A 10738-nucleotide genomic window follows, 5' to 3' on the forward strand; every position below is an offset into this window, starting at 1 on the left:
CTACTTGAAATTCCCATAGGTTTCAAATGAATTCAGGTAACTGAGGGCTAGTTCATAGCAGAGCCTGTACTGCTCCTGTGGATAGAAGGATGCATGTGAGAACCTGGTACACCAACACCTACAGTGGAAGGCCAGCCTTGGTTGCCAACAGCTTCCACAGCAAGACAGGTGAAGGTACAGCCCACTCTCCTCCTCCCAGCCAGAGCCCACCTTCGCCTGCTGAGGAATCACAGGAATGTCCTCCAGTAGGTAAGAGCTGGAGACCAATGCTGGAGCCATCTGGTCTCAGGATGAGAGCCAGAACCCATGGCAGGAAGGGGCTCACTCCCATCTGGGGTGCTCACCCTACGATGGCCTCTAGCACCCAGACTGAGTGGTGACGCGCGTGCAGAACAGGCACATAAGCACCCACCAGTGCAGTCCCCCACTGAGCAGGCCAGGTGGACCAGAAAGGGGCAACTCAGCCAGCATGATGCTTCTGTAGAACCTGCCCCTGCGTGAGTGGGTATGTTCTAGTGGCAGAAAACAGGTTTTCCAGAGGTCTCATCTGCCCCTGCTGGCCCCAGGATGATCTGAGCACAGAGATGCTAGGGCAGCTGCTGGCACAGTCCAGGCTATAGCTTTTGCTCTGGTATTGCCATCCCGGCTGAGTTGGAAGTCAGCACCTACCACATCTTTAATCAACTGTCTCCGCCGCCTCTTCAACGTCCTCACAGCCTGGGATACATCCACCAGCCCCTCGCTTTGGATCTGCTCACACAGGAAACTAGCAGCACAGAAGATTCCGCTACGGCTGGCACCATCCCTGCAGAGGAGAGCAAGGGGAGAGTCACTTGCCCTGGGATCACCTGGCAGTGCTGAGCCTCAGAGGTGTTCCACTAACCATGGAGGCTCCCAGTATGGTCTTGTCCACAGGTTTTGCCCCCAGCCAGCCTCCACAGGGAAGCCTTTCTCCCAGAACATAGCTGAACTCATGTCTGTATGTCCACTCAAGATGGAGCTGTGACCCAAGATCACTGACACAGCCTGAGCTAAGCCAGCTCTGTGCCATGGCTGCTACTCCGAGAGACATCACTCACCAGCAGGTGACAAGGATATGTCCGTCTTGGCTCTGCCGATGGTGTGTCTCCACTTTCCCTAGCAGACTGATGATAGTGGCAAGTTGCGGGGGCAGACGCTCCTGCATGGGCCAGTCCTTCAGTTGCCAGAGACGGACTTCCAGTGCAGACTTCTTGGGCTAGTGGAGAAGAAAAACAGTGGGTTGGGCAGAGAAGAAACCCACTGGCTTCATGAAAGAAAGGGAGGGATAGTGTGTGTCAGTCCAGGCTCAGCCATGCACACTGGATCAAGGGAACAGCTCCACAGTGGGATGGCCCAGCCCCAGACTTTGCCCTTCTCCATTAAGTGCTCTGAGACCGGCAGACAGACAGAGCACAAGATAAGAGCTGAGCACCAGGTGCAGCTCAGGCACCCGGCTATCTGTGATAACTGTCCCCATTCATGGACCACCACCAAGATACACAAACTCTATCCGTGGCTGCTGTCCTCCGAGTTAGAAAGGTACACAAATGTACCTCTGCCTTGAACCTCTGCCTGCAGCCTCACCCTCCTGGGACTAACCTCTCTCCCAAGGTAAAAGGCTGTGCTCTGGCCAGTGCCCTTCCAGGACCCCATCAGATCCCTCTGACCATTGTGGCTTCTGCCACCCCTAGCTGTATTTGATCCCAAATCAAAAAGTTGCTGATGCTGGAGCCTGGCTGGTCCTCCCAGCTGTTGCACAGGCTCATCTCAAAGGACTTTTCCCTCTCTGAGCAAAGAGCCCACCTGCTGCTTGTTGGTGAGGGCAAGCGTCCAGGCTGTGAAGTCAGCTCCAGGCTCCTCTGAGATCAGGTGGACATGGAAACGGCCGTAGGCAGCTTCGCCCTGGGTGGGCCAGAACTCCACGTATGTCTGGGGGGATGACACACACATGATGACACACAGGCCTTACCTGCATGTGTAGTGGAGCTCAGCACCTCTCATGGGTGTGCTGACACCAGTCCATAAGCCACAGTATGCGTGTGGGTGCTCTGCCTGACATTTGCAGGGCAGGGACCAAGCCGGCGTGCTGCAGCTAGAAAAATAACACTCCTGCAGACAGGACAGCTGGGCATGGGTAAGCAAAACCTGAGGGATGCTCCCTTGCTGTGAGACTGGGGACACCCCACCGCTGTAGTGTCACGGTGGTGGGACTGTCCCCAGGGCTCTCCCAGCTGGAGCCCACAAGCTTCCAGTGGGCTCCTGTGTCAAGCAGGGCTCTTGTGAGAAGAGTTGTGTGGGGGCAAAGGCAGAAAAAGCTGCGCAGAGAGCTGGAGAGAGGAGTGCTGCGCGTGGGCTGCTGACCTTGTCCAGCTCCTGGAGCTGGTTCAGCACAACCACTGATGTGCAGGTGTAATCCCAGACCAGAGCCCAGAAATCCACTAGTGTGGTGAGGAAAGGCAGCTGGGTGATGATGAGTCTGTCCTCCTCAGTGTATGTCTGCAAAACACACCGACCGTGGTGTTGGGGAAAGAGGTCACACAATCCACCCCCCTGAGAGCCCCTCCAATAGCGGGAATGGCTCCCTGCTTCCCTGCAGGCCTGGGGCAGAGCCCGAGGGGACACAGGACACCCCAGCCCTTCTCAGGGCAGGCTTGCACCCCACAGCTCCCTCCGCTCATCGCACCCAGTCTCTGCTCCCAGCAGGCAAAAGCCAGTGGCTGTGCGGCAGCCTGATGTGCAGGCTGGGCTTAGGCTGATCACGGGGGCCATCTCCTGGCAGCAGGGCCCCAGCTGCTGGGAAGGAGTCACTATGAAGAAGCCCTAGGGCTGGGACAACTCATGGCATGGTCTACCCCTGCCTTGTGCGGTGGTGGCCGGGGGAGTCTCTGCTGCTGGCAGCAGTTCCCACCCCACGCTGGGGCTGGAGCCTTACGTTGGCAAACACAGCGTTGATGTAGCCTGGCGAGCCGTCTGCGTTCAGCGAGGACATCAGGATGGGCCGCCAGGAATCGGCTACAGAGGCAAGGGGCAGGGAGAAAAATGATGAGCCATCCTCTCCCTGCACAGAGCTTACCCTGAAAGCCGTGGGGCCAGCAGGGCTCCAAGCGGCATGGTCTGGAGGGGCTAGGATGGCCAGGCACCACCAGCATCGTGGCCACAACAGCTCAGGGCTGCCTGACATAGGACGTCCAAAACCTCATGAGTGGAGGCACAGGGGGTCCACCCTCCTCATTGCTCCTTGATGCCTCATCCAGGCTCCTCCACTGGGAAAGATTAGACCCAATACATGTTTATCTCAGGTGTACCCCATGAATGCATGCCTCCAGCAAGCCCTAAAGGAAGCAGGGATGTGGTCTTGCTTCCATGGGAAGACCAGCCTTATTGCCAACCAGAAAATGACGTTTGGCCCCTGGGCAGACCCTGCCAGTGGCATGGAGCTGGGGAGGGAACCAGCAGGGCGTCATTGTCCCCCTCAACTGCTCTCAGGTGCTGGGTCGCAGCGCAAGTTGCTGCCCAGCCCTGCCAGCAGTACCTGGCAGGATCCCTGGCTTGCGGTTCTTGGGCTGGTTGCTTGGTTTCTCCGCTTCTCTGCATGGCAGAAGCTGGAACAACTCGGAAAACTTCTGCAGGGTCTGCAGGGATGATTCAGCCAAGTAAGTCCTGCCTGTCAGCTCCTCTCCTTCTTCAGCCACCCCAGAGAGACATGAAATACTCCCCCATCTCCATCCCACTGCTGGGGACGTGGGAGCAGTAGGGGGGAGGCACCACAGACCAGCCCCCACAGCACCTGACCCAGTGCACCAGATCCTGGTGGTACCTTGAACTCCTTCTCAAGGACATTGTTGTGCCTTGAGGTCTCAGCTTCTCGAAGGCAGCGGACATGGCTGGCGATGCTCTCCACTGGGATCCCAGTGCTGCTGCAGAGCAAGCCTTCAAGCAGAACCTCATACAAGAAGATGTACTGCTCCTGCATGAGGACATAGGTTAGCTGCACAGTCTGGAGCCTTGAGACTCCAGACCACCAGCTCATTGGCATCAGCCTGTGTCAGGAATGAGCCAGGTCCATCCTGCTGTGGGGACCTGAGGCCAGCCACCTCTCAGTGCAGGCAGCCCTGCTCTGAGAAACAGCCATCAACTGCAACAACCATCTTGTCCCTTGTAGTCCCTTGGCAAGGACACTGCTGCCCAGAAGATACCATAAGGGCAGACATCCTGAAAGCCTGAAGGACATGTGGACTCACAGAATCACAGAATCGTCAGGGTTGGAAGGGACCTCTGGACATCATTTAGTCCAACCCCCCCACCAGAGCAGGGTCACCTACAACAGGTTGCACAGGACAGCGTCCAGGTGGGTTTTGAATGTCTCCAGAGTGGGAGACTCCACAACCTCTCTGGGCAGCCTGTGCCAGTGCTCCATTACCCTCAAAGTAAAGAAGTTCCTTCTCATGTTAAGATGGAACTTCCTGTGTTCAAGCTTGTGCCCGTTACCCCTCGTCCTATCACTGGGCACCACTGAAGAAAGACTGTTCCCATCCCCCTGGCATCCTCCCTTTAAGTATTTGTAAGTATTAATAAGATCCCCCCTCAATCTTCTTTTCTCTAGACTAAAGAGACCCAAGTCCCTCAGCCTTTCCTCATATGAGACTCTTGTTCATGCTCCTTGCCTATAAGACAACCTTTCTACACCAGGATGACTGGTGTGTATGAATGCTGCTGGCACCTCAGAGGGTGTCAAGGGAATATGGATCCGTACTAGATTTGGACACAGCATTGAAAACAAGATCCTGCAGTCTCCACCACCTGGCAGCTCCAGCCTCTGTGTCTAGACCATGAACGGCATGGCCACTGTGGCTTTGCATGCCACATCCCTGGGAAGGGTGGGAAGCAGACCTGCAGCCCGACAGTGTGCAGGGAGCAGGTAACTCTCCTCACCTTCGTCTGCACCATGCTGACCCGCTGTTCCCGCAGCCTCTGCACGCAGTGAAACACATCCACCTTCCCCTCAGCCTTCCCCATCTTCAGGAGGAAATCCAGGGCAATGAAGGTACCTGTCCGCCCAATCCCTGCGCTGAGGACACAGAAAACTGGAGGTCAGTGCTGCCCCAGCCAGCCTGGCCCCAGCACCCAAGTGCTCCCAGCCCAGTACCTGCAGTGCACCAGCACAGGTCCGGCAGACGCTTCCGATGCCCTCTTGTTCACCACCTCCACTAAGCACAGGAGATGGGCAGGGTTTCTGGGGACCCCGTGGTCTGGCCACAGCAAGTAGTGAAACTGCTCCACAGCTCTTGGGAGAGCACAGCCTGCCTACAAAGAGGGAGACATGGCTGGGAGCAGGGAGCACGAAACAACCTGGAAAGTTGTGCGAAGTAATTCCATGCCAACAAGTGTGGAGCAGTGGAGAAAACCACTTCAGGGGGGCACCAGCACACAGTGTTCCCCCCAGCACCCCCACCACAATAACTGCTCCACGATAGCTCATCAGAGAGCAAAGGGCAAATTCACCCAGCACATGGCTGCACAGTTCACTTTGTTCTCTGCTGTGAATAGTATACTCAGAAAGGTAAATGCAGCTTGTGCCCCAGAGGAAAAAAAAAAACAAAAAAAACAACACAGTGTAGAGTGTTTCCATAGCCATCGAAAAGCCGTGGTTTCCCCAAATAAGGTATTTCCTAAGGCTGGTACTGCACTGATGCGAATGTAATCACTTTTGTTGCCAGCCCATCATGTATTTTCCCCTAAACATCACATTCACTTGGCCTGAACTAATGAACTGCTATGTCCCACCATCAGGTGCTCTTGGAGATTTACCTTTCAGTTAGGCTTTGCTTGCGGCAAATCAAGAAAAGACAAGAGTATGCATAACTGCAGTTTCTGTATATTCTACCTGTTTTCCGTTCCTTGCAGTTCCTTCAGTTTTTGCTTATTATCTGAGGTATAACTTCAGCAGAAGTACCCGTCTTGAGAAATGTCATTATGTAAGTTATCTTAAATCTTAAACTATCTGTTCAGGTTTAGGAGCTGTAAGTGACCACAGAGCTTCAATATGGACCCTCTGCAGATTGGCCCACGTGACGGGCAGGTACCTGTCCCATCATCCTGGATGTACAGAGGTGCCGTTTTATACCCTTTAACTGCTTTTATACCCTTCTTGATCACCTCATCCAAGCCCTCAAGCATGCAAAAGCTGCCCATGTGCATCATCAGTCCGGACTCAGCTGGGGTGACCACTGGAGCTGATCAATTGCCTTTGCCTGGCACAGAAACTTGGGGTTGATGGCATGCAGTGATAGCAGTACTGACCTGCCAGTGCTGGAGACCAGGCAGGGCTACCCACAGAGTCTCTTGGCCAACAGCTCCCACCAGCTGCTGAAACACAAAAGCATCCTGCATCCCGATCTCAGCTACACTCCAGACTTACCTTACGCAGGGAGAAGATGCGTGTGACGAGGCCCGTGGTGGTCCTGGTGTTGTTGAGTGTCACAGTGAAGTCGCCATAGACCTGCTCTTGCTCTGGCCAATACTGCTCGCACTTGGTCTGTCAACAGCAGCGAGACCACTAAGCACCAACAAACTCATGAGTGGAGCATTGCAAGCCAGCGCTGGTGTGGAGCTGCTCTCTGCCCTCATCAACAGCTGCATTGAGAGCAAAGCAAAGCAAAGCAAAGCAAAGCAGGCAAAGCTGAGCACAGGCTGAGATGGTTTCTCTACCTTGTTCTGCTCCACTAAGCCCGTCAGCATCACAATGACCGAGGTCTTCTCTTGCCAGACCATCTGCCAGAAATCCACTACCGTCCCAGGCAAGGGGCCTTGGGGAGGAAGAGGAGAGCCCTGTGACAGTGTCCAAGCCACGTGCTGCTCCCAGGCACAGCTCAGACATTCCCAGGCTGTAAGCAGCCCCGGGCTTCCCTCTGCCTGGGGACTAAGGCAGCACAGCCTGGGCACAGCAGCACTTAGCAGGGGGTGATGGGCACCTTAGCTTCATCAACCATGTTAGAAATTGGGACAAGGAAGAGGGAGGGCAGGTAAACCCAGGATATGCCAGGAATTCACTGATGCTTCAGGGGCTTCCCCATCCAGACCTTCAAGATGACCGTGAGTTGCTCCCACATTTAGGATCCTATTTCCTGAAGAACATTTCTGCAGCTTTGCAAGGAAGCTGTGACGTCCTCACGTGCTGCACAAAGCAGACTAACCCATCCTGGCTTTCCACCATTGGAAGGAGTCTGTCTCCGAGTGCACCAAGTGCAGTTGTATCAGGCATTTGCAGGTTGGTCCTTGTCACGTCAGCCGCCAAAGGGAACAAACCAGGCTTGTGGGTGCAAGGACCATGTCCACAGCCTGGGTACTGCAGGGACCAGCTCCATCTGGCCGCTGCCAAACTGACACCGAGGCCTTCCATGCCCTGCTGCAGCCATAACCACCATCCAAGACAGAGGCCCAGGAGATACAGGGCCTTGGATTGAGCCATTAACAGCTCCTAGCCTGCTATCCCAGTCCTCCACTCCCCGAAGTGCTCAGGGGCAGCAAATGGGATCTCCTGAGCATGAGGGCACTCACCTTGAGCTGCAATGAAGAAGCGTGGACTCCGGTAGCTCTGTGGGGGAGAGGTTCAAACAGCTCCGATCACATGGGTTAAACATTTAACAGGGAATGAAATAAAGGACCCATCCCTGCAGTCACCAGAACCCAGAGCCCCCGCACAGTGTGTCCTGCAGCACCGCTCCTGGTCAGCACAGAGAGCAGGTACCCAGGGGCTGCATCTTGGCTCCTGTCCTCTCACACAGGTCCCATTTTGTTGGAGATGAGACCTGCACACAAGCCCGCAGTACTCCGGGCAGCTCAGAGACAATGCAAGGAAAGTGATAGCCCAAGACCTGCTAGCATTTGAGGGCAGCAAGCGCCAGACCTTGGGGACACCCATGTGAGGAGGACTGTCTTCACCCAGTGCAGCCAGGCACCTCTCCTACCCTGCCCAGGCACCTCTACCCCTCGCTACCTACATCCACGTAGCTGGCATTGATGTAGCCATTCCCTGTGTCAGAGGGCTGCAGCACCACACGGCAGTGATCGTCTGAAAAAGAAGGGAGGTGGGAATCAGTGGACAGTCTCTTTGGGGTAGCAACGAAGTGACTGTTTAAGGATGGGGATGTAATTTAGGAAAGTCTGGGACCGTCTGCTCCCTCCTCAGCAGCACTTGAGGCCTCAAGACATGTTCAGAGGAAAAGAACAGCTAATAAGACGAAAGGTAACATGGCACGGCAGGAAATGCAACTTGTTTTTTGGGGAAGGTTGTAAATGCAATGGCCAAATCTCCATACCATGTGGGGTCCAGAGGAGCTATAAGCTCTGATAGAAATTGGGTTACTCCCTCTGCTTTCCCACAAATAGCCACCTCTGGATGGGACACAGCAGCGTTCAGCAATGACTAACAGCAGGAACAGGAATACAATGATGAATGATTAAGCTTGCGGGGAGATTTGAGGAGCAAAACAAAGATTCTCCAACTGGACATAAAACAGTACAGTCAACATGACAATTTTGGAAAATCCCTCTGGGTTTCAGTGGCCACAGAGGATGAGACAAGGAACTCAGCATTGCTGAACACCTGGAGGGGCACTTACACCAGCCCAGCACCTTGCACTGCCCAACCACCTCTAAGTGCCTGTGCCAACCGCTGGAGAGCTCTGCTTACATGGGATGATGCTCTTGTAGCGGTTCTTGCTCTGATTACACAGCTCCTTCCCAGCATCGCAGGGATGCAACAAAGTGGAGGACAGTTGCTGCAGGGGAAGAAGACAATCCCATTCTGCATTGGCATGTGTTCTGGGGCTGGCCAAGGCCAACTGCATCACACACCCTAGGAAGAGGTGAGGGCTGGGTGGACAGTACAGCCAGGTGGGAAAGTAAAGCTGAGCCAGACCTGGTACTCTCTCAGACGTCCAGCATCTTGTCTGTCGACTGATTCATCATCATTCTGCTCTGCCTCTATTTCTTCTCTCTTAAATGTTTTCAGAGCCTCCAGCAGTTCCTCCACCGGGATCTGTGTGTTCAGCTTGCACGTACCTACAGAGACCACAAGGCCAGGAGTTTAGCATACACCTGATGGAGCTCTGCAGTTGGGACTGAGCTGGCATTATGGCTGTCAGGACCCCACCAAACCCTAGATTGTCCTCCACAAGCAGATCCCTTTCTCCTGGGAGGTGTCCCTTTCCGCATGCCAGCCGGCTCTGATCCCTTTGTTCCTGTAAGGCCCTTACAGAGCCTGTAAGCACCCTGCCTGTGCTTTTAATAGGCAGACTGTCCACACAGGGCATGCGGGGCCTCTGCTCATACTGCACCTCCTAGACATCTTCGCAGGGGGATGGTGCTGTTGCTCTCCGAGGATTTTGAACCGCTGTACTTTCGCCTGCAAAACAGCAAGTCAGGCCCGTAGAGCAGCAGAGGAGAGAGACAGAGGAGAGGCTGTTGCCCATGCCTCACTTTGTCTCAGGGTCCACTTGGACACTGCCTGGCAGTACAAGGTGGTGGCTGCCTCACAGAGAGCAGGAGCAGTGAGGCACATACTCACCTGAAGAGCACGAGGAGCAGCAAAATCCCCAGTGCCAGGAGTGCAACGACCAGCGCTACTGCCAAAACCACAGGCATCCTGCCCAGCAGAGACCCCGGCTCCTGATCTGCAACCAGCACAGCCCAAACTCAGGCTCCCACACAGCCTGAACCAGGCGTTGGGAGATCCCACAGGGGCAGGGGGTGAAAAGCAGCTTCCTGCATCTCCCACCACAGGCTTTGCATTGGAGAATAGCTACGCCAGTGCAGAAAGAGTAGGCGCTTGCTTGGTGTGATACACTTCAGTGTGGATCCTCTCTCCCTGACTGCCCCAGGAGCAGCCAGAGCCTGGTGAGGTGTTTGCATTTCTGGGTTTACACATGCACCAGTGGAGAACCAGGACTGAGATGCAATATGTGATCACTGCAGGGATGATGCACTGTGTTCAGCTGCCATCAGTGCCACACCTGCCCAAGTGGCCCAAGGTTGCCCAAAGCCCGTCCACCATAGATAGTCTCAAGATCCAGAGAACTTCCACAAAGATGGAAGTAGGACAACGAGATCCCACAGGTCCTGTGCTCAGCCAGCTCCTGTCCACGGGAAGCGGCCAGGCTGGGAAAAGGGAACACACAGGAGAAACCCTCAGGTACAGGGAGAAAGGAGATCACTTACCAAGAGAGAAGCTGTAGCAGATACAGGTGAACTTCTCTGCCTGTTGGAGGAGATGGGAGGGAGAGCTCAGGTCACTCCTGCCCCACTGCCCGTCCTGCGGGCAAAGGCCTCCTACCCATGGCCACCAAATGCCCAGCTGTGGCCAAGGACCCCGGGGACACTGTGCTGCCACAGCACCCGGGCTCTGACCGCAGGGGCCAGGAGCGAAGCCCATGCAGCATTGCCGCTTGCCACGGGTGGCTGGCCCAGACCCCACCAGGGGTCCCGTCCCTGGCTGGCAGTGTCCCCGGGGAGAAGAACCCCCATGACAGGTACCTGCTGCGAGTGGCGGATGAGGCGGAGAAGGGCCATGTAGTCCCAGCCCGGCCGGAGGGCAGCGTTGTGGTAGCCCTGTCCGCGGGTCCCATCACCCAGCACAAAGTCCGTGGGGCCGGTGAGGTTGAGCACGGCAGCCACGTAGGTACTGGGCTGCCGGCTGGCGTTGAAGGGGTGCGGCTCC

At 55.4% G+C, this 10738-nt stretch overlaps 1 protein-coding gene across 1 annotated transcript in view; it reads right to left on the reverse strand.

The window, feature by feature from the left end:
- Window positions 1–10738, reverse strand: part of LOC104290620 (receptor-type tyrosine-protein phosphatase kappa-like) — a 23209-nt gene continuing 12471 nt past the window's right edge. Inside the window, exons 6-25 of the mRNA XM_009889737.1 lie at window positions 10555–10734; window positions 10240–10279; window positions 9590–9695; window positions 9360–9427; window positions 8942–9084; window positions 8714–8801; window positions 8022–8092; window positions 7579–7615; window positions 6730–6827; window positions 6440–6556; window positions 5168–5325; window positions 4954–5089; window positions 3839–3988; window positions 3554–3653; window positions 2954–3033; window positions 2383–2517; window positions 1825–1950; window positions 1080–1237; window positions 670–805; window positions 1–75 (exon numbers count right to left, since the gene is read on the reverse strand). Coding sequence (XP_009888039.1) covers window positions 1–75; window positions 670–805; window positions 1080–1237; window positions 1825–1950; window positions 2383–2517; window positions 2954–3033; window positions 3554–3653; window positions 3839–3988; window positions 4954–5089; window positions 5168–5325; window positions 6440–6556; window positions 6730–6827; window positions 7579–7615; window positions 8022–8092; window positions 8714–8801; window positions 8942–9084; window positions 9360–9427; window positions 9590–9695; window positions 10240–10279; window positions 10555–10734 — 2202 coding nt within the window. The remainder of the gene's footprint in view (window positions 76–669; window positions 806–1079; window positions 1238–1824; window positions 1951–2382; window positions 2518–2953; window positions 3034–3553; window positions 3654–3838; window positions 3989–4953; window positions 5090–5167; window positions 5326–6439; window positions 6557–6729; window positions 6828–7578; window positions 7616–8021; window positions 8093–8713; window positions 8802–8941; window positions 9085–9359; window positions 9428–9589; window positions 9696–10239; window positions 10280–10554; window positions 10735–10738) is intronic.

The sequence above is a fragment of the Charadrius vociferus genome, unplaced genomic scaffold, assembly GCF_000708025.1.
Source record: "Charadrius vociferus isolate BGI_N301 unplaced genomic scaffold, ASM70802v2 scaffold37, whole genome shotgun sequence".
Taxonomy (NCBI): domain Eukaryota; kingdom Metazoa; phylum Chordata; class Aves; order Charadriiformes; family Charadriidae; genus Charadrius; species Charadrius vociferus.